At 38.2% G+C, this 23,754-nt stretch overlaps 1 protein-coding gene across 5 annotated transcripts in view; it reads right to left on the bottom strand.

The window, feature by feature from the left end:
• Positions 1 to 23,754, bottom strand: part of Smg1 (SMG1 nonsense mediated mRNA decay associated PI3K related kinase) — a 95,856-nt gene that overhangs the window by 11,032 nt on the left and 61,070 nt on the right. For all 5 annotated transcript variants that reach the window (XM_013076386.3, XM_004855797.4, XM_021237227.2 and 2 more), the window contains 23 exons: positions 23,425 to 23,563; positions 21,900 to 22,130; positions 21,609 to 21,786; positions 20,907 to 21,068; positions 20,172 to 20,389; positions 19,628 to 19,782; positions 17,498 to 17,720; positions 14,619 to 14,865; positions 14,026 to 14,255; positions 11,626 to 11,874; positions 10,988 to 11,126; positions 10,796 to 10,905; positions 10,452 to 10,670; positions 9,566 to 9,756; positions 8,711 to 8,883; positions 8,253 to 8,532; positions 7,559 to 7,831; positions 7,095 to 7,329; positions 6,521 to 6,747; positions 3,946 to 4,096; positions 3,656 to 3,845; positions 3,030 to 3,499; positions 1,109 to 1,246 (listed from right to left, as the gene is read on the bottom strand). In XM_013076386.3, the coding sequence (XP_012931840.1) occupies positions 1,109 to 1,246; positions 3,030 to 3,499; positions 3,656 to 3,845; positions 3,946 to 4,096; positions 6,521 to 6,747; positions 7,095 to 7,329; positions 7,559 to 7,831; positions 8,253 to 8,532; positions 8,711 to 8,883; positions 9,566 to 9,756; positions 10,452 to 10,670; positions 10,796 to 10,905; positions 10,988 to 11,126; positions 11,626 to 11,874; positions 14,026 to 14,255; positions 14,619 to 14,865; positions 17,498 to 17,720; positions 19,628 to 19,782; positions 20,172 to 20,389; positions 20,907 to 21,068; positions 21,609 to 21,786; positions 21,900 to 22,130; positions 23,425 to 23,563 (4,828 nt within the window). The remainder of the gene's footprint in view (positions 1 to 1,108; positions 1,247 to 3,029; positions 3,500 to 3,655; positions 3,846 to 3,945; positions 4,097 to 6,520; positions 6,748 to 7,094; positions 7,330 to 7,558; positions 7,832 to 8,252; positions 8,533 to 8,710; positions 8,884 to 9,565; positions 9,757 to 10,451; positions 10,671 to 10,795; positions 10,906 to 10,987; positions 11,127 to 11,625; positions 11,875 to 14,025; positions 14,256 to 14,618; positions 14,866 to 17,497; positions 17,721 to 19,627; positions 19,783 to 20,171; positions 20,390 to 20,906; positions 21,069 to 21,608; positions 21,787 to 21,899; positions 22,131 to 23,424; positions 23,564 to 23,754) is intronic.

Below are 23,754 nucleotides of genomic sequence, written 5' to 3'. Positions count from 1 at the left end.
AGCCTAGGCTACATAGAGTTCAAAACTAGCCTGAACTAAATAGCAAGACTTTATCTCAAAAACAAAACAAAACAGGCTAGAGATTTAGCTCAGTGGTTTCACCGCCTGCCTCACAGGGTCCCGAGTTCAATCCCTGGTACCAAAAAAAAAAACAGGCCAGGAATTTAGCTCAGTGGTACCATGCCTGCCTGGCAAGCACAGGGCCCCGAGTTCCGATTTCTGGTACCCAGAACAAAACACCAAAACATGGCTGTAAGTGTGGCTTAGTGGTAGAATGCAAGGTCCTGGATAAAAAACAAAACATCTGCTACACCAAATTCTCACTGAGCTATATTTGCTATCTCTAAGAAAATTCACTTATACTTTTGATTGTAAAAGATAAAAAAGAGATCTCTATAAATTTGCAAGTTTACAGTAAAAATTCAACCAGATTATGACAAAAGTTTTATATAACAAAGCAATTTCATTATTTATTCAATATTTCAAGAGGAGCCATTCACATTTTCTTTCACCCTGCCACACACACACCTCTAAAAACAGAAATGACAAGAGTTCATTTAATCTGATATACATAAAATCTTTTTTTTTTTTTTTGGTACCAGAGATTGAACTTGGGTCCTTGCACTTGCAAGGCAGGCGGCAGAACCACTGAGCTAAATCCCCGGCCCCACAAAATCTTTTAAGATCAGTTTCTCTTACTTAAAAAAGTGATATTATCTACATGACAAAAGGAAGTAATTCCCAAGCTTCTTAGATATTAACAATAAACCAGATATAACTGCTTATACATTTCAGTAAACAAGTATTCAGGTTTTTTTCCCCCAATAACCAACATTCCCTTAACGTATAAAGGCACAGAAAATAACAGATTCATTACAAACTTAAAATATTTAGTATGTTCCCATTCCTGACTGAAAATACTGTTACTATAGGATTCAGTTACCTTGGAAGGTAAGAAATAAAAATTATAAATTTAAAGGTGAAAAATGATTGTGCTCCTCTGGCTTAAAAGCTAAGAATACACAGATAATACAAACAACACTAACAATCAAAGTATAAGTTCTCTCTCCAAGTAAGATGTGCTGGAAGGAAATTTGACAAAACACACCTGAACAGATGCAATTGAAGTTTCAATCTGACTCAGAGTGTGTAGTTTCTTTTTCATGCTGGCTAGGATAGCAGACCGAGGCGGAGGTGTGACTGACATGGCTTGTGGTCTACTGATAAGTAGGTCTTCGTGTTGCCACTGTTCAAAGACAAAGAAATATAAAAATACCAGCAGAGAAAATACCAATAGAGAGGTATGAGGACTAGGGGAAGAGAAAAACAAACTCAGCTGTTCTGTGACACAAGTAGGAATAATAAGAAAAATGTTACCGAAGACACACATTCAGGCAAAAGTTTCCCTAAGGCAGACAATGGCTGGTCAATGTCTTGGATCATCAATATGCAACATTTAAATAGCAATTCTTGACAGTGTTCTATATCTATGTAACAGCTTAGTACAGCCTCCCAAAAATACAATTTCAGTGAGCTGGGTGGGGGAGCTTGTTAACCAGTGTATAGACTGAGTAGGACACTGAAGGACCTAGTTAGCAAGACAGACTCCATACTGCTGCTTGACCCACCTGCCTGCCCTTTAGATGAACTCAGAAGGAGGCTTAGAAACCTCCTCCCCTTAGAAAGCCTCTTTAGAAATAACAATTAATCAAAAAAAAAAAGAAAAAAGAAATAACAATTAATCAACTATTGTTTTACAAATGTTCTAACAGCAGGACATTCAGCTTCTGTACCTTTTGCTTGCTTTACTAGTTCTATCCCATAGGGGGGCCTAGAAACTGCTGGCCTCAAAGGTGTATAAAACATGTTTGTCTCCCCCCAGTCGGGGCTGGAGTCCGATGCTCTGCTCAGGTCCCGGCCAGTAATAAACTCCTGTGTGGATTTAACATCGGTCTCTGGTTGGTTCTTTCTCGCTGGGTCTAACAGACACTCAAGGAAATAATGGCGGCAGTCACAGGAAAGGGACTGTCCAAAATGGATCTTTTTTTCCCTCTTTTCAGTTTTTTGACAGGGTCTCACTCTGTAGTTCAGGCTGGCCTCAAACTCATGGCAATCCTCCTGCCTCACCCTCTCAAATGCTGGGTTTACTGCCATGTGCCACCATTCTTGGCTTCCAAAAAGGCTTTTTACCATGATTTCCAGAACACTGTCAATTTTTTAGGGAATGAACTTCAAAACGCGTGAAGCTTGACAGCATTAAACAATTTTTTTAGAAGGAGTAAAATATACTCCCCTAAATCACAAACAATATCCTACAAATAGGGCTATTAATATTTAATGAATGTAATTTCAAAAAGTTCTTAACACGCAAGATACAGAAACAGGTAAAGATAAAATCGAAGAGAAGCACACTAGTTACATGTACTGAACTGAAAGCTACAATTTCACTATTGAGGAACAGCTTCAATATAAACAATACTGAGTAACCACTGTTGGTGCAAATACAGATTTCCAAAACTGCAGTTCCCCAATTATCCCAAGCCTTATTATTTGTTTGAAGTCACTGACAATATTGAAGCCTATATTGAAAAAGAAAAATAGTTGTATTTATATTGTGATTAGCATCTTACATAAATCATTATTATTTAACCCTCACAATCATACTATGAGATACTGTCCCTATTTTAAAAATAAGGAAAAAAATTACTTCAGAAATAATCTTAATTATATATTCAACATAGGAAGCATGTCTACATAATGAATAAATTGAGCCATTAAATATTGCATTCATGAACAATACTCAATGACATGGGTAATGCTTATACAGACCTGATAGAAACAAATCCAAAGGATATAAATTGTAAATACGAAATGATCTCAACTACATAGAAGAGATACAACGAATAACTGTAAAGAAAGGTGCAGAACGCTAATGGTGGGTTTGCTCTGGATGGGCACAGCTGAATAAGTTTAAACGCATCTCTTCTTCATACTAATAGTAAAAACATATCATAAAGCGAGCTACTTACCTGAAACATGGCAATATGCAGCTGGACACGCTGCAGGCTCGTCTTACAGGAAGAAATGCTGGTTTCCAGCCTGCGCACCAGGTCATGCTTCTTCCAGGCAGTGTCGTAAGAGCTTGCTAACACAGTTGCCCTGTTCATGACCAACTGAGAAAACTTCCCGACCTGGATGTTGTGCTCCACCGCTTTCTTACACAGATCATCCACAGAAACTTTGCTTTCCGCACCGAAGTCCTTTGCCTCTACTTGAGCAATGATGTCTACACCCAGGGCACTAATAAAGCTGCACAGGGTGAGTCCAAGGGCCTGGTTGGGTAGTCCGATCAAGAGCTGCCTCACAAAGTCAGCTGTGAAGGCCTTGATAGGCTTGGCCATTTGGTCTTCACTGAAACAAGAGTTTCTAAAAAGAGTTTTCACATTGACAATCTGTACAGGTCCGTTCACGGTATTCTGATCTTCAAGTGAACTTGATCCTAAAAATGGAAATTCTCAAAGTATTTCATGCAAAACTAAGATAATAATATTGCTTAAAGCACTTGAGATTTTACAAATGTACAGTAAATGAAGCCTACTCTATCATATCTCCTTCCAAAATACTTAAACCCAACATATTTAAACAGAGTATTTACCTGACAATGTTTTAGAAAAGGTACCACAGAGCCTGAAGAACTCCTTAATTGTCTGTAGTCTTTTTAGAAAGAAAATCTCTTCTAGTACCTGTCGGTGGTTGTCATCATCAAAAAAATTAACTTGGGTACTCCTGGCTTCCCGTATGATGTCAATCTTTCGCCAAGCTACAGGAATTTCCATCTTGTTTAACTATGTAAACAAGAGAAGAGTGCTCATTTTGCCACTGTTCACACACTGAACCATTACTGTACTGTATTTACATTACCCATAGAACCAAATCAATATTTACCTTTTCAACTAATAAGCCAAAAGCAGTTTCAACTTGTGCAAACATGCCATCAAATGCTACCAAAAGCATCTGGCCAGCTGACATTTTTGGTGTTTCATCAACTGAACCATTTCTTGGTTGGATTAATTCGCCATATTGAGCATGCAGTATTCTAGAGAAAAAGAAAAAGAAGCTAAAACCACTAAAGAGAAATAAGTTTTGGAGAAACATAGAACGTCTGTCAGCTCAGAGCTAATGTGCAAAGTCTACAAAAATCTTCTGACATTAAGGAAAGACATTGTGCTATAATGGTATTTAGTGTTAATCGAAATATGAAGTCAATGGTTCCAATTCAGTGTAACTGTTCATGTAATTAAATTTTAGGCACACTTGAACTTTGACATTCTTAAAAAAAAAAATCACGAAATTATTAGTCTCATTTTATACTACAAATATAAAATACAAACCCCCAAACCAACAAATAAATGTCAAGAATGACAATTCTAAAGCTGGTGGACCTAGCAAACTGTTAGCTCTATCACAACTACAGCCAAATGGTAGACCCAACTGTAGAAGCAAACTAGGATACCTGACATTTTTGGCAAGTTCAGTTTTGAATTATACAACTGAATGTAAGGTCTTCATAAATTCACCTTCACTCCTTATATTATCATTAACATAATACTCTGTATGCACATTATGTACCCAGACAGAAACTCAATACTTTATATAAAAAGCAAAAATATAATTCCCAGTACTTAAGGTTACTATCAGTAAAACTCAGGTCCACTTGAATTCCAACTCTAGCACACACACAGAAAAATCATTCCAAATAGCTAGAACTATCAAAAATGTTTAAGAGAATTAAAAATGTTAAGCTACCAGAGCTATTTTTATTGGAAAAAGAGCTGCAAGATGGTATGAAAGTTTGCTTAAGATTATCACAAAATGTTTCTCTGAAACAAGGTACAGATAGGCTGCCACACAAGCAGGCATGAGGCTCGTCATCCACAGCACATATTCACTATTATGGCAGCCTGGAGAAGACACTAGGAGCAGATAAAGTCTGAAACTGTGTGTGAAAGAAGTGTACTGATTTAGCATTTAACTTTCTGAAGTATTGCTAGAAATTATGATGAAGACATTATGCAAATACTCCAAATCACTCTTTGGCTGGTAACTACTTATGCTATTACATTTTTATCTTATTGTATGAGATGTGATCAAAAATACAGTAAATGTTTAAATTACAGTATTTATTGCTGTAAGACATGGTGCCATTAATCTCCCCTCAAAATACTCCCCCTTGCATTGAACACATTTATCCCATCATTCTTGCCACTTTCTAAAGCAGTTCAGGAAGTACTCTTTTAAATATAAACTGCACAAAGTGGCACACACCTATAATCCCAGCACTCTAGGAAGCTGAGGCAGGAGGATCACAGGTATGAGCCTAACTTGGACAACTCCAGGACTTAACAAGACTGTCTCAAAATAAAACAGGGCCAGGGATTTAGCTCAGTGGCACTGTGCCTGCCTAGCAAGCACAAGGTCCTGAGTTCAATCCCCTGGTACCAAAAGAAATATTTTAAAATTTAAAAAATAAAAACAAAAAACTAAAAATGGCTAGGGAGGAAGCTCAGTGTAAAGGCCCTGGGTTCAATCCTTAGTATCACTACCACCAAACTACAAGTTTCTATTTCATATTTCCTGCATTATTTAAGAATTGAAAAAAAATGCTTGAAAATAACCTAAGCAGTTCAAGACTAACCAAGTGCAAATAATAACCAACAGTGGTAAAATGAGGCTCATTATACTATTATCCTCATTTTTACTTTGTATGGTTGAAATTTCTCATGGGACCAAACATGGTGGGACAGTTCACTTCTACTGCTTCAATTTTACTTTTGTAGTCAATGAGACAATGAAAGGCCAAAGAAAGGGATCCCCTAAGTCTCTAGAGACAAAGCTATGGACACAATGCCTGCTTAGAGGAACTACTCAACCTCAACAAGTTCCAAAGTCAAACTGCTTTTCTGGATTAGAGGTAAGAAATACAGTGTTCAATAACTAAAATAAATTCATAAACTGTAAGCTAATTTAAAACCATTCACCTGAAGTAAGATGTATATGCCATCAGTCAAGTAAACTATCTCACATGCCTTTGCGGGGTTCCCAGGGCTGACTCAAAAAATATTATACTGAACTTTGTTGCACACGTGTATGTAGCTGCAGCAGTAAAAACCTATGTATGTGAAAGAACTCCATCTGCATGTGTGCATGCACTGCACACAAGTGTGACAGGAGAAATCTGATTGTATTCTCGCTGATGGCACTACTGGCCTGTTTCATATATTGCTACTGCACCATAAGCATGACAGATGCTGATATTGGACACAGGCTGAAGTATGCAAAAGACTTTCCTATATTTTTAAACAATTTCTAGTGAATCTAATTAAAGATTTTGAAAAGGTGTGTATACAAGCATTTATACTTGATTTTAAAATGAAAAGTAAACTTGAGGTTAGAGCACAGAATCCCTACACTTGGCTATCCTCTTTCACGAGGAAAAAGAACATAGCTAGCATTCACTTGCCTGGCAACATCAATATAATGGGCATGTGTTTCTTCTTCGAGTCCCATAGCTGCATTTCTTAAATAGGCTTGAAGGGATTCAACTAGAGTTTGCAGGGGAACACCATCAGTTGTCTGCTCAATCAGATTGTCCAATTCATGAAGCATACTTTCTAAGGTGTATTCTCCTTTCATTAAACATCTAAGTGCTTCTGGAAATATGATTTGCCGGAAATTTGAATTCAATTCCTATAAACATGTGAGAAATATTTTAATCTTTCCTGACTTTAGATATGTTACACATTTGAAGACTTAAAGCCATAAATTAAAACACAGCCTATACAACAATAACCAAGTTATGGTTACAAATCTCACATAAGAAAAGTAACTGCTTAAGTAACATTCAAAGATGGAAATCAAGTTGTTCTCCCCACTCCCCGTACTGAGAATTGAAATCAGGACCCTGCACTTTCGAGGCAGGCGTGGTGCCACTGAGCTAAATCCCCAGCCCTCAAATTGTTCTTTTGCATTAAAAATAGGAGAAAGTCAATGTCTAAAATGAACTCACAAAATTTAAGCTACATTAATGTGCTCACCTGCAGTGAGGTGTATACTCCATTGGCTAAGTGAACTGCCTCAGATGCTTCCACAGGGTTTGGGATATCTAAGTCCTGTGGCACCAGGTGGCACTGCTTCAGTAACTGAACCAAGCAAGTGACATTTCCACTCATACTGCAAAGTTCCTCTAAGAACCAGGCTCCATCTCGAGAAGTCAGATCAACCAGCTGTTCTCCAGCACTTGAAGCTGCACCTTCCATCATCAGGTTACGCCTAAATGAGATAAAAAATACTTGTTATGGTGACTTGTATGGAGACACAGGCACACATACAACAGAGGAAACTTCAAAATCTGAAAAGACAGCAAGCAATTCTAATATAGGGCAGGACTAAGGAAAGTAAAATAGTTCCTTAAGTTTGGGATTAAAAATAAGACACATGCAATCTCAAACACCAATGCTTTTGACACTGAAGCAATTCAATATGAAGTCAGCTAGCTCACCTTGTAAGGGTACAGAGGGCAGAAATAATAACACTTGCTAGACTCAAAGATCCTTCTTCTCCATTTTCATGAAGGAATACTTTAATGCAACGTTCAATTTCTTTTAATTGATCTTCACAAACTGGCACAGTGACAGCTTCTTGTTTCAAACGTTCCACCTGTCTAATAAGTCTGTTGTTTATGTCCGCGGCATAGCGCTGCAGGGTCATTTCAGTGGCAGTGATGAACTGACATACTGTTGGTGGTGGCTGAGGAGCATACTGCATTTCATATCTACAAAAGTAAAGAGGTGCTTGCTTAAAACATTAACTTCCCTGACTGTAAGTGAAGCCTGTGCTTAGAGAAGAAAATTGTGTTCTGTCCTCAAAGAGTAGGACTCAATTCAATTTCACACTTAAAAGTCTCAAACTTAAGTGACTTTCTAAGATCACTCATTGGTACCAACAATGTCTGAGCCTACCTCACCTTAAATAAATCAGACCCTCTCACAATGAGGAATATTTTAATTAGGAAAAACACTATCTTATAAAGGAAAGTAGGAGCTCCTTTTAAAATGAAGACAAAAGTAACTCCATGTCAGTTTCATCTATTAAACATTTCTTTAAAAAAAAAATAAAATACAATCTGAAAATTAATCACAACTTCTCTTTTACCCTACATGAATAATGAAGAAAATTAAACACTTGCGACTTACCTCCTGTAAAGTTCCTGACAGCGCTCTACTGTGGTATTACAAATGAGCTCCTCCATCCAGGTCTTCCACTGTTCAATTCGATGTTTCTGAAATATGGCTTTTGGATACTGCAGTGCAACAGTTGCATACTGATGTAGCTGTTCCAGACAGCCTCGGAGCACCGAGCGCCTCTGCTGTAGAAGGGCGCCAACCTCCCCCTCCAGCTGTTCACACTGGCTGATCAAGTGGGCCTGGCCAGCATTCTGAAGAAAGGCTGTCGCTGGCACATAGCTTGGGGGACCTTTTGATAGAAGACAGTATTAATCACAGTGATGGCCATTTCAAGTTAGCAGTCAAAGGAAGCACAAACCAGAACCTCACATACAAACACAAGCCTACAGAACTCACATGCACACATGTGTATCTAAAGTAAGTCAACCCATAAAAAACACCATTCATTAAAGTAAGTCGACCCATACCAAGGTCCATTTGTGTGCTTATCTCCTGAAGCAAGCTTGCAAGCTGTGTTGCTTCTAAATTATTGAATGCAGCCTGATAATGTGTTATCCACTGTTCAAATTCATTGAGCTTCACCTGGATCGCTTCTTGGACAGCTCTTTGCTGAGTTTGTAGTTGAGTGTGTTCAGAATACCTAATCAGGGAAACAAAACAAATCCAAAGGTCACTTGCTGCACTTTATTCTACATACCTGACAATCTGAACTTTGCTCAGACTTTGGGCTGCCTGGTTAGCTGTGTTTCAATTTTGAGAGTTATACTCAAATGTCCCTTACTCCTCTAGTTCTTCCTGACCCTGTAATTCTGTACATTATACTCCCAATCTTTTAATAAAACTATCCCAACGCCAAGTTTAGGGTCCCTGAGTGTTTGACAGGCCTTGCCTCACCTAATATTTGGCAACTGTGCATTTAACTGCCCTATACTGAGCATTTTCCGTGCTAAGGCTCATTCACTTAGCTCACTCCAGGTGAGGCTTCTTTAAACCTCAGCAAAGTAAATGAAATAACTAACTGCCACTGTACGAATAAGGATTCGGATACAACTGTACAGGGAAAACCAAATCTCAGGTTTTCACAGGTGAATCCTAGTGTTCTAACCACTCACTATACCACCTAAGTGGTTACACATTTAAGTTAAATATAATAAACCAGAAACTTTAAGTTATCAGCATTTTGAAATTACAGTCCTTGAGGAAGCTTTTATCGGTTTTAGGAGATGCAATAGTAATTCTAACCCAAGGCGACAATGTTTACACAAATACATTCTCTTGAATGGCACATATCGAGAAATAAGAACTCAGTCCTGTGTTTAAACCTGTGTTGCAGAGTGCGAGAGGGATGATCCACTCCTTCAGCTCCTTCTAAAAACTCTATTTCCTCCAACAGTTTTCCCTGTAGTTTTTCGACATCTGTCAGTTGCTCTTGCAAACTTAGGTATTCATCTAAGCTGCTGTCCAGCTTGGGAAGCACAACCAGCATCTCATCCCTGTTCTTAAACCAGTTCACCTGTAAAAAGGTATTATGATTAGGAGGATTCTCACAGGGTCAACTGTAAGACACATTAACATCTGCCAGAATAATCATGGAGGAACATTCTGAATGTATTATTTTGCCTAAATTTCAACAAAATCTGAAGGCATCATCCCCACGTTACAGACAAAGATAACCTATACCTTCAAGTTCACATGGCCATAAAACGACAGACTCAGTTCCACAATACCAAGCAGCTGCCACCATGCCACACAGAACAAGATGGGCATCTCTGGCTACACTGAGGGAAGGTTATTCATTTAGAAAACACTTTAGTCACACTTCAAAATATCTCAGAAATTATAATTTTTTCCAATCATTAACCTACCTCTTATAAATGAGTATAATTGCATGTCTCTGTGAGGGAGCCTTGCCTACTAAAAAAGGCGATAGCAAATTCCCCTATTATAATGGCCATTTCAACATTATACATTTTTTTCTTTCTCTTTTGGTTTTCTGAGGCAGGATCTTGCTACACAGTTCAGGATGGCCTTGAACTCATGGCAATCCTCCTGCCTCAGCCTTGAAAGCACTGGGATTACAGGCATACACCACCATGCCCAGCCAAAAAAAATTAAGAAAAAGTTTTACTCAACTTTTTATAAACATGTTTACTCATTTCTCTATTTATCAAAAAGATGATGGCGATTTATTACAGCACTGGGCTTCACCTTAATTTCAGCTACTCTGGAAGAAAAGAGGCTGCGGGTGATCTCTCGTTCCATCTCTCGCTTGCTCTGCTTGCTCTCAGCCTGCTGGCCACCTCCACCGTAGACAGCACCAGCAAACCCCACCTCGCCCCCTGCTGTCCAGTCCACCAGGGGGTCATACACGAAGGCCTCCAATAATGTCAGCAGAGTCTCTCTACCACGCCGCATAATGTGCAGAACCTGTTTTCAGAAGAGTTGTAAATGTTTTGCTACAAGTTTCCTCATTTAAAATAAGTTCTTTTTTCATTTCACAAGTTTTCTTCATTTAACATGTACACTATGAGGTAGAAGAAAAAACTGCTTACCTGTTCACAGGAAAGCCTAAAAACACCTTCTACTCCAGTTACACCCAGTGCTGTTTCAATGTTTTGTGTCATTCGAAATGGTACTTTCTCAGGAACTCTAAGGCTTTTACCTTGAAAAAACAAATCATTATATTTCGGCCCTTTCACCAAAAACCTTTTGACCCTCATATAAACGCAAAAGTTCACTTTTACCTTTTTCAAAGCAAACATTGTAATCTATGTGAACCACCTCTCCAGTTGTCATATCTATGAGAACGTTGTCCAGATGTCTATCTCCAAGGCCAATTATGTATCCAACCATAGACATAACTGCTGTGGATCTTGCATAAGACTAAAGAAGTAAAGGATCAAGTTAAATACTGTTAGCAAATTTCCTGCCAACATGGACGCGGTGCTTTAAAATTTACAAAACTTAAAAAAAAAAAAATTAATTAAAAAAAGGTTACAAAACTCCAAAATCCTGCTCCCTTATTATAAAATAAACAGAAAGTACTCCTGAGGGTTGTTTCATGTGGTCACACAGGCTCTGAGCATAACACTGGGATCCTAGATGGTCAGAGTTAGTCATTAAACTGTTTCCTCTACCCTCTTCTAGTATTCTTTCTCAATTTTTTACTCTCTTCTCCATTTCACCTATAACCTCTTCTGTCTTGCCCTTCGACACAGTCATGCTTATACCTTTAGATCTATAAAGTCAGATTTTAAACACAGGTCTCACATTTCTAAGACTTGAGGGATGTGGGAGGAAGAGGAGCATCGACAAGACGGGCAAGGAGGAGCTGGTCGACACTCTAACTCTGATCCCAGCCCAAACCACACTGCCTGCTGACCTGTGTGACTCTCCACCACTCATCCGGCGTTGTGCACGAAGACCAAAGCTCTTTGGCCAGGAGATTTGGGGGTGTGGTGTCCATTAACTCCTCCAACACTGCCTTCATCACATGGAGGGGCCAATCCCGGCGGGACACATCCAGGCTAAGTCCAACTGTTTTCAGAGCAGGGCCAATTTTACTATAATAAAGTTCACTGGGACGAGGTACAATTCCAGGATTCTGAGGAGTTTGATAGGAATCCTGGGCCTTCAAAAAAATTTTAAATAAGAACAAAGATTAATTTAAATGCTAAGTTATAGGCATGAATGGGTGGATCTGTTCATTTATTTATTTAGGCACTGACTGATTAATTGGCCCTGGGGACTGAATCCAAAGAGAGCTAAGCTATATCCCCCAGCCTTTTGTTTTTTGTTTTGTTTTGTTGAGACAGGGTCTTGCTATGTAGCCCAGGCTGGCCTCAAACTTGTGGCAATCCTCCTGACTCAGCCTCCCCAATGCTGGGATCATAGGCATGCACTACCATGTCCGGCTCCTCCAGCCCTTTTTTGAGACAGCCTTGTCAAGTTGCCCAGGGTGGCTTTAAACTTCTGATCCTAGGATTACAGATGTATCACCATGCCTGGTATAAAGTAGCATTTTAAACAAATGATTATTCAGCAGCATTCTCTGCCTACCCAACTAAATTTAGGTTTTTTTATTATTAGTATGTTTACAGTAATGATTGCATTCACTGTTGGGAACTGGTACATATACATAACACATCTCAATTATTTTTTTTCCCTTTTCCCCTCCACCCCTCCTTTTTTGCCAGCATGAGTCATTTATTTATCTTATAAATCCTTATAAAGTTAATTCTCATACATACAGGTTAGCAACCAGACTAATAGGCCAAAAAACATACAAAACACAGAAGACAACTATACTAAATTAAGGTACACTTTTAGATACACTGTTCATGCTAGATTACAATTACAGTAACTTTTTTCCCTCTTTTTTCCTATTGTCTTTTACTTTATCCAGATAAATTTCATGTAAAAGCAAGCCAATTCTTCTGGACTGTACCTTTCTTGTAACTTACTTTACTTTCTTTTAATTTGGTACTACTTCCTTATTGAAAAAACTGGTCTACTGCTAAATTTTTCTTGAGATTTGATTAAACTCAACATCTAAGTTATAGTCTTATTGGGACATATAATTCCATTTTAAAGTTCTAATTCATAATTCACATAAGTGTATATTTCATTCTTCACTGATGACTTAATCACCAATACAAAAATAACAACAGATTGGAGAAACATGTTACACCAAATTTTAGATAGCCTTTCTCTAATTCCTTTTTTTTTTTTTTTTTGGTATCGGGGATCGAACTTGGGTGGTTGCACTTGTGCAGCAGGCGGCGAAACCACTGAGCTAAATCCCCGCCCCTCTAATTCCTATCTTTAACTTATACTTCAATAATTATTCTGTGGGCTTCTATGCCTACGCTTAAAATCTGACTCCTGGCTTAGGGGTAGAGGGAGTATTTATTACATGAGTTGCCTTGGGTTAGATCCCAAGAACCACCACCAAAACAAACAAAACTTGACTCCTTTCAAACTCTTGTTCCTCCCTAAAACTACTCATAATTAGAAGCATTTATTTATTAGCTAGATTTGGGGTCCAAGAGTTGAGATTGTATAAAATTTATCTTAATACCCTTAGCATTTAGTACTGGCTAAATGAATTCTAAATTCGTTATTTATATAAATACTATTAGTTACTCAAGTACTTTGCTCAATGAATTATAAACTAAACTAAATAAAATTACAGTATAAAATTTACAGGTATAAAATAAGATGTCATGAAGATTAAACTCTACATTTAAAGTACTTCTTATTTATGTATTTAAACAGATTCAGAAGCTGGGAGCTGTGGTACACATCTGTAATCTCAGCACTCGGGGAGGCTGAGGCAGGAGAATTCCAAGTTCAAGTCCCACCTGGGCAACTTAGCAAAAACTTAACTGGAAGAGAAGGGGAGGGGAAGGGAGAGGGGAGGGGAGGAGGGAGGGGGCTCAGTGTGAAGGCTGGGGGTGAACAAGTTTTCTATTATTTACAAATTTAATTTAAAAGACCTTAGCCCAATAAAAACATTAGTAAATAAAATATTAAATGAGCATCACATACCATCTCCCATTAGCTCAATGTCATCATTTCTACCTCAAAACTTTATTTTTAGAAAATATGTCCAAAAAACATTTTCCTAAGAACACATCTTTTCCCGCTTTAACCCCTGGTATACATGCAAAAACGTTCTAGTAAGTCTCAAAATATTTCACATACCCATGGAGAAAATTGAGACATACTTGTTTAAACCAAGCCTTCAAATGAAAAACTGCATATTTTAATTTTACTCAACCTTTTGTGCTTGTAAGGCAGCCTCCCGTTGTTGCCACCTTTTGTAAAGACCAAATAAGGGTGTGGCTCCATCCACCCACTGGATCAGTCCTGACCTCGTTCCCAGCGGTGTCACAGAATAGTGTCTTGCATGGAAACGGGGTGTTTCCTGGCGATTAATTGTAGCAAACATAGTATTCACGATAGATAAGAACTGCATTATTCTCTCATCCAAATGTAAGTCCTCTAGTCCTATGAAAACAAAATTGAAGATGTCAAGGTAGGTGCCCAACTGTGGCTGAGACACTTTCTGTGTCTTTTTCAACTGGTAACAATCCAACATGGCACACCTGACAGCATTAAAGAATTCTATTCAGGGACAAAATATAAGCATTACTAGGTATACCTCAGTTGTTCTGCTTGCACACATTCATATGCAAGGGGATGATGGCAATCTTGCTATACAGCAACCAACCACTGCCATTCAAAATCACATAGGACACAGGGTACTCCAGGTAATAATATGATATACAGACAGTCCTCTTCTAACACACACATAAACCCTTAATAAGGCTGGTACACATTTTAAAATAGGAATTCAGTTCTGAACTCTACCTTTGAAAAGGTAAGGATAGCTCTTCCCATCTGATCCTAGAAAGAGAAGTTTCTTGGGCTTGGTTTTAGTTGGTAAGATTGTAATGGTTCCACCCACACTGTGGATTGTAACAGTATCTCTGGCTGAGACTTCTCCAGGAAGAGCAATTTCAGTGTTAGTCATGGCAGCCAACCATGGACTGATTTCTTCAAGACGCAAGATGTAACTTGTGCGTTTCTGTGCTCTCTGTTGCAAACTCAGCATTATCTGTACGCATAAGATGGGGGGGGGGAACAAGTCTGCATTATGAAAAAACACATTTTCTCTCACACTTAATTTGGTATAAAAGTAAATTTTAAAAACTTTAAATAGCTGTTAATCTAGTTTCTGCATTTAATTTAACCTTAGGGCTTTATATCACCCTAAAAAGGAACAATAATGTACTGGTGTGCTCTATGGAATTCCTACTTTGTTAAGGCCTCTCATTCTCTCTGTTCAAATAAGCAGTGAGATCACTGGAAACACAAAGAAAGCACTGCAGTACTCCTCACAATCAGAGCTTTTAGAAGACTACTTCCCACTGTTGAGCTATGCCTAACCCATGCCAAAACAAATCAAGTCAATTCCTGCAATAAAGTTGAATATATAGCCAGCAGTGGGCTGTCAGGTGAACACACCCTTCAGAAGCCACTTCTAAAGTTACTGTCAACTACAAAAAAACCCGAGTCAATCTTATTACATAAAGGAAAGGACATTAAGTAGATCAGAGATTTATCATAACTGAAGAAAGCACAAAAACAACATTTTAAACAAGGACCTAACAGTTTACAGCTCTGAACACCTGAAGTATGGAGAAAGCATCATAATCTTCTAATAACCACTGAGAAAAAAGATTAGCAGCAGAGTTACATCCCTACTTGTACGTATTCAATAAGCTGCACCAAAACCAATCATAAACTCTGCTTTCATGTGAAATAATTTAAACTCTTCAGAAAAACTTTATTCATAAAAGAGAAAATAACTGAAAATGCCCCAAGAATCAACAGATAGAAGAATGGATACAATGGTTCTTTCATATAATGGATTGTTGTTCTGTTACACTTATAACAAGGATAAATCATTTTAAAAGTCCAATGCTGATTTCTTTAAAAATTCAGTAGTAAACTGTTGGTGGTAAAGACAAATTTTCACACATAATGAAGTTCAGTAACAGGCAAGAATAAATATGTCATTTAGAAATGCACATAAAGGCTGGACGTGGTGGTGCATGCCTGTAATCCCAGCACTTCAGAGGCTGAGGCAAGGGGGATCGACACACGTTGGAGGCCAGCCTGGGTTAATTAGCGAGTTCAAGGTCAGCTTGAACTACATACGGAGACCCTGACCCCCAAGCATCTATAAACACAAATTATTTTTTAAAGTAGGTAATAATTAATTAAAAATTAATAAAAAATCAGAACAGTGGTTTATTCTATTATTATATTTTTAGTTGTAACAGCAAAAAAGTGAACGAGTATTCTTTAATTTTTAAAATTGTTCTTTAAAATGTACACAACGGTAAGAAAACATTTTGAATGATTTATTTTCCCTGACAGACTTTCAAAAGTATTCCTGTCTCCTCTCTTGGGTTTCTCACTTAGTTCCATCCTTCCCGCATGCACAGGCATGCACACACACACAAAACTATAGTTTTGGCTACACACATAACAAACTTCATCCCCTGTGTCAGTTTTCTTGTCTTGTACTTCTATTTCCTCTGAACTTATAGTTTGAACTTACTAGATAAAGCTAGATGTACTTTTATTTCTACATTTGTTTTGATATGTATTTTTTAGTATTTTTATTACTAAATTTCAATAGAGAAATTAACTAATAGCAATAAGAGACAAAGGAGGTAAAAAGAACAGCAAAAAAAAGTTACAAAGTTAAAAAGAACTACTGTTGTAACAGGTGAAGTCCAAGGAATACAAAATTAAGAGACCACACAAAAGATAAGGATTCTCCAGTATCTGAGTACGCTGACCATCCCAAATAACATACGTAGAGCCAGGGATTTAGCTCAGTGGTTCCGCCGCCTGCCTCGCAAGCACAAGAACCCAAGTTTGATCCCCGGTACCCCCCCCAAAAAACCCAAATAACATATGCAGAATTGGTTTCAAAACAATTACAGGTGGAGTAGCTCTTAATACAAAATGCCCAGGATCCACAACGTTTCAGATTTCAGGGTTCTTCAGATTTTGGAATACATATTTGCATTAATTTCAACCAGTGAGCATTCCTATTCCAAATGTCTAAGCACTACTCAGTTTCTAGTTTTTAATTTCAGATTTTGGATTAGGGATGCTCAATAAGTACTTCTAAAAAATGTTTTTGTGTATGAATATTTTGTTAGAAATACTAAAACTATAAACATACAAGATTCAATTTCTTTATCTTTCCAAGGAGAGCACAGCAGACAGCCGACATGTAGCTCAAGGCCTGACTCCACTGTGGCTACTCACCTACCATTTATTCTTTCCTGATGGGGGCCCTCCACTCATAAACAAGCAGTGGTCTTTGCCACTCACCCCTTTTTTATGTTTTTTTTTTTTTGAGGGGGTGGACATTTGAGACAGGGTCTCGCTTATGTTGTTCAGGCTGACCTGGAACTCACTATGTAGCCCAGCTTGGCCTCAAACTCAAAGCAATCCTCCTGCCTCAGCCTCCCAACTGCTGGGATTACAAGCATGCGCCACCACACCAACTTAATATTTCTTAGAGGCAATTAGTCACAGGCTGCCTTCCAGGGGTTTACAAAAATGTTCCCTTAGCTTCTCTGTGAGGGGAGTCCACTTATTTAAATTTTGTTATCTCCCAAGGAAGTTTTCCATTTTAGTCGTGTTCTTGAGGCTAATTGTACCTCTTTAAATGGAATCCAGCTGCTTCCAGGTTTTGCAGGGTTTGATGGAGTCTTCAATTTTTCAAGGGCGTTTTCAATAGCATCACCATAGTTATCCTGAAACCACTTCTCGTGAGGTGTTTCTGCAGGGGCTGCTGTGATACTCCTCACGTGCTCCAGAGCGAACACAATTGGCTTCATTAAAGCTGTGTGCTTCTCCCGCATGATGGCAATTTTCTCTTCTCTGACCAGGAAGACATTTTCATTCAGAAATTAATTACTGTACATTAATATTTTACACAAACATGGGACAATTTAAGTGGACAATGCATGAATAAATAAAAGAATCAAAGAACAAGTATAGAGTAATAAAATACTAGCAAAGTAACTCAAACAACATTGTAAAAAGAAACATTCAGTACACAAGCAGCAGCTTTTCAAGAAATAATATAGGGTGCCAGGCATGGTGGCACACGCCTGAAATCCCAGCACTTGGGAAGCTGAGGCAGGAGGATCACTGTGAGTTTGAGGCCAGCCTGGGCTACACAGTGAGTTCAAGGCCAGCCTGAGCTATATAGCGAGACCCTGTCTCAAAAAGAGAAATAATGTGAGGCAAATAGGGTATCTACATGTAAAAAACAAGTTCCACCATTACCTTACATCATATACAAAAAGTAAATCAAAACAGGTAAAAGTTGTAGAAGAGATAAAACTATAAAACTCTTAGAAGAAAACAGAACAGAAAGGTTTTATGACCCTAGGTTTGGCAAAGACTCCTTGGATATGCCACCCATAAGAAGCACAGACTAGAATACATCAAAATTAAAACCTTTGTGCATCAGGCAGAGATGGTGGCACACACCTATAACCCCAGCACTCCTGGAGGCTGAATGAGGCAGGAGGATCACAAGTTTGAACCCAGCTTGGGCAACTTAGTGAGACTCTCTCAAAATAAACAGAGTAAAAGGGGTAGGGCATGTAGGTCAGTGTGAAGAATCTGGGTTCAATCAACATTATTACCAAAAAATATAGACAGATAGATAGACATCGGCAGGCATTAAAAGATATTACCGAGAGGGAAATGACAACCCATAAATGTAGAAAATATATACAAATCATTTAACAACAAAATAAGACAATTCAAAACAGGCAAAAAGGCTAGAGATGTTGCTCAGTGGCAGAGTGGTGGGCAAGTACACGAGGTCCTAGGTTTGATCCCTAGCACCACCATAACCAAGGTAAAAGAATTTGAACTGAAATTTTTCCAAAGAAGGTACACAAATGTCCGACAATAAGCAAAGCAAAAAGATGCCCCATACCACCATTCATTAGGGAAACACAAATCAAAACCAAAATGCGATACCATTAACAACAACAACAAAATCAATCAGTATTAACAAGGAGAAACTGGAACCTTTATGCATTGTTATTGGGAATGTAAAATGGTACAGACACTGGGGAAAGAGCCTGTCAGTTTCACAACAAGTTAAACACAGAACTGTCACATGATCCAGCAAATCTACCACAACATAGCCAAAATTATTCAAATCAGACACTAACCTAGACACTCTACATAACTGCTGACAGTAGCATTATTCATACAGTCAAAATGCAAAACAACCGAACCACTCACTGACAGATGAATGGATAAACAAAGTGTGTTACAATGAAATACTCAGCCATAAAAAAGAATAAAATTCTGCCAGGGATTTAGCTCAGCAGCACAGCGTATGCCTGGCAAGGGAAAGGTCCTGAGTTCAATCCCCAGCACCAAAGAAGAAGAAGAAGAAAATTCTAACACAACATGAATGAACCTTGAAAACGCATGAAGTGAAAAAAGGTAGACACAAAAGGACAAATGCTATACGATTTCACTTAATGAAGTACCTGAAATAGGCAAATTCAGAGAGAAAGAATAAAAGTAAACCAGTGACTGAAGCTGGGAGGGGAAGGAAAGATCAGTATTTAACAAGTACAGACCTTTTATTTGGGACGATAAGTAAGTTCTAGAAGTGGACAATGGTGATGGCTGCACAACACTGTGAATGTATTTAATGTCACTGAATTGAACAATAAATTTTATGTTACGTAGATTACCACATTTTTTAAAAAGGCAGTTTCATAGTTTGAGTAAAATTAACGGAAACACACTTGCGTAAAGTGTTGTTGTTCTGGACTCTCTTCACCTCATCTTCTAGCTGCTGAATTCTTCTCAGGACATACATGTGCTGCTGCAACAAAACTCCCAGCCAGAGTTCATCCCAGAGAACGGTGACCCTGCGCAGCTCAGCCACAAGCATCTGAACCTGTGTACAGGGCACATCCAAAGAGTTCGTCTCCAAGCCAGCACACACTGGACATCTCAAGCTAAATCTGTGTGCTTATTGTGCATTACTCAATAGAGAACAGTGACTAGTAATTTCATTCATATAGATTGGTTAAACCAATGTTGATTATCCTTTTTTCTTTTTTTTTTTTTTTGGTACTGGGAATCGAACTCGGGTCCTTGCGCTTGCAAAGCAGGCAGTGAAACCACTGAGCTAAATCCCCGGCCCAATGTTGATTACTCTTAAAGCTCTGGTTCTCAAACATTTCCACAACCGAGTTTTTATTATTTTAGGCCTTTGCCTGGGGGCAGGGATGGTGAGCACTATAGTAAAGCTTGTTGTAAATGCTGAGTTGGGTTTCTCTGTACCTGCAGCACCATAGTAGGATTTGCAGAGGACAGCTTATCTACAATTTTGCTGTAGCAATCCTGCATCATGGCTTGGTCTTCATTTAATCCACTTTTTGGTTCATCCTTATTGCTATCCTGAGAAGTGGGAGGACTTCCTCCTTCACATTCAGAAACCATCAATTCTTCTCCTTGAATGTTTCCAAGTAAAGTTGGAATTGCAGAGGAAAATTTATTCCCTACAAAGAAATGGGAGAACAGGGAATACTCTGAATATTTTTCCCATGCACATATACTGAGTTAGGGAAAACATGGATAATCTATTGGACTCTAGAGTACTCGTCTAACTTGCTTTCTGTACTTTAAGCTGACTAAAAATGATGGGTATCTTGCATTTTTACAAGTTGAACTTTCATGTTTATTAATATTATAAATAGAAGAAAATTAAGGCAAGAGAATAAGCAAATCACTAAAATAAGATATCCTCCCAGCCAAAGAATGGAGCTCGGTCTGTCATTTACAGTTCTGTAACCTGAATTACACCATTTTTTTCTACCTTGCTAAATTATTCTAAGGACGGAAGACATGAAAGACACATATCCTCATGCCAGATACACAGCAGTTACCCCCATCAAGAAATGATAATTATTACTATAATACTACAAACTCTACCAACTTACAAACACCAAGCTCAAAAAACAAAATTATTGGTAAAATAATTTATACTTAAAGTAACAGTACTGTAATATTGCATACCTGAAGCTTGAGATTCACTACTAAGTGATATGGTCCCCACTATTGCAGGATACAGTATGAGATGTGGGGAATCTTGAGCCACACGGCACAGAAGGTTACAAATACTTTGGCGCACATACACTTCAGGGTGGTTTAAGCGTGAGAAAAGTTGCGGAATAATTCCTTTAGGGAAAGAAGGATATTTTTTTGAAGTTACTAAAAATTGACTACAGTGGATACAAAAGGATAAAACTTAATGTATGTCAGCATCAGCACAAGTTTTAAGGGCTTCAAAGTTCTCCCTGGCATAACAAAGAACCATACACAATAGCTATTGATTTGCAAGTCTGGCTATGGTACAGAACTGTAATTAAAGTCCAAAGCAATTCAAAGTGTTCTAGAGAAATATATTTCCTATGAATACCTACAAAGGAGGCAAACAATTTTTCAAAAGGTGTACAAAATCTTTTGGAACTTATCTTCACCACCCTCTCTAAAATTCATTTTGTATATAAAAAGCTCCTGTTTTTCAGATTCTCATCTAAAAGGTGGGAGGGAAGGTCTTTGTTGTGTAACAAGCAGTCCACAATATCCTATAAACATGACTATTTTACACATTCAAAACATAAACATGAAAGAAGTATTTTCTGTTTGTTCATTTTACTGTCTTAGGTATCCCTGTCAGAAATAATATTTACTGAGACATTTTAGGTAGGCCATCACCTCTCCAGGGAGCAGTAGGTGTTGTTTCCAAGCCATGCTCTAGATACTGCCGGAGCTCACCAGCATGCTTCACCAACAACCTGAGCAGTCGCAATGTAGCCATCACAATCACATCATCAGTGCTCTGCTCCGTTCTATGACTTAAATGTAGCCTAGGGTCATCCTCATCTAAAGGAATCTAAGAATGAAAGATTGTGACAAGTAAAAAAAAAAAAAAAATTCAGTGTACTGATTGATTTAATTTACTAGGGAAAAAGTTCCAAAAGATTTTTGCTAGAACATGCTACGTACTTGACCAGCATTGAGTTTAAGGAAAGTAAAATATGCACTGCATGACAGTTTGTACAGGCTGAAGATTCTATCTACAACCTTCCTCCATACTTTAATAACTCCTTCGGTTGCACTTTCATCAAGTTCCGAAAGCCATGGGCAGCTCGATATTAACTGACGCCAGATAACATCAACCATATCATCTTCCTCATTATCTTCATTCTCTGTTATCTGAAGTGTTATATCTTCATCCTAAGGAAAAACTGGGTATAAATGCTATTTTCAAAAATAAAGTGAGGGGCCAGGGATTTAGCTCAGTGGTGCCACCACCTGCCTTGCAAGCGCAAGGTCCTGAGTTTGTTTCCCGGCACAAAAGAAAAAAAAAAAAAGAAAGTGAGAAGGGAGTATGGTGTATGATTTGACTGTCATATGAAAACATTTTGTCATTTATGAGACTATTTCACATTATTAGTGTTATACATTAATCAATGTAAATAGGCTTCTCTTTATGATATACGTACTAAGGCAGCCTATGAAAAAAGATATAAGCATTTAGGCAGAGATTTTTTTCTTTTGGAGACAAGGTCTCACTATGTAGCCCAGGTTGGCCTTGAACTCACAGCAATCCTCCTGCCTCAGCCTCTGGAGTGCTGGGATTACAGGGTTGTGCCACCACGCCTGGCTTAAGAAGAGATTAAAGGTATTTTTGTTGTACTTTAAATGTTTCCAAATTACAGTACTTGCCTGCATAAAAATAAAACTGTTCCCAAGTTTGAGGCTGAACAGACACAGAATCCATAAAATAGACCTTATTCTATTTACAATACTGCACATACACTGAACACAAGCTTTGGCAAAGATTTATAAATGCCACTGTTTAGAGCAAGAGCTCCGTCAGCAGAGAGCCTGGCAAATAAAACCCTGCCATTGAAGACTGCAGCCAAATACTCAATAGTTATAGAATTCAAAACTGACAGGAGTTTAATAGAGAGAGTGAATGCTATAGCTCATCTAGTCCACTGTTTTCCATTCTGGATGTTTATCCGAATTATCTGCTAAGTTTAAACACACATAGGTCCTATTCAAACTCTCAAGGCGGGTGTGTTCATGCACCGGCATATTTTTAAAAGTTCCCAACCTAGGGTTCAAAACCTAGTATTTTCCCCTTTCTGGTACTAGGGAATAAACCCAGGGCCACTACATGCTAAGCAAGCATTCTGCCATTGAGCTATATCCCCATCCCCAGAACCTAATTTTTGATCAAGAGAAATCAAAGGAGAAATTTAATTTATAGAAAACAAACTTACCTCTTTTTACTAGGACCTGGAAATGACTTTAACTCAGGAAAATGACTTGCTTTGTCAAGAAATTATGTAAAAACAGATAACTCATTTTCAACTTGAAACTCAAATTTTCACTTGCAACAATTACCTAACCCCATTTAATATTTAATGAAGTATATGTGCCCAATTCCCTTAGAATCAGTGAGTTAAAGGACATTCTCATCACTACCTCCCCCAAGCACTGTATCATGTATTTCCCTTGCCTGAATTCCTGCTGGCCGACACACAGCCTGTCCAAGAATTCCATATATTCTCTCTTTCTCTTCTTCAGTTATAGTGTCGGGAAGCAGATTTTGAACTTCAGATTTTTCTCTAGGCAACAGACGAACACCTTCTCCCTGACTATAAAAATAAACAAGTTAGGCCCGGGGATTTAGCTCAGTGGCATTGCACCTGCCTCCCAAGTGCAAGGTCCTGAGTTCAACCACAGGTACCAAATAAATAATTAAACAAGTTATCAGATATTTTAGCTACCTAAACTCTACCAAATAAGCAGGCATTTTACTTATTCATCAATTTATTATTGGTGGCAA

Source organism: Heterocephalus glaber, unplaced genomic scaffold (assembly GCF_053883595.1).
Source record: "Heterocephalus glaber isolate CG9 unplaced genomic scaffold, H.glaber_assembly_v1.0 deba00000943, whole genome shotgun sequence".
In the NCBI taxonomy this organism is placed as follows: domain Eukaryota; kingdom Metazoa; phylum Chordata; class Mammalia; order Rodentia; family Bathyergidae; genus Heterocephalus; species Heterocephalus glaber.
Note: the sequence above shows the minus strand (reverse complement) of the source record. Positions and strands in the feature narration are given on the sequence as shown.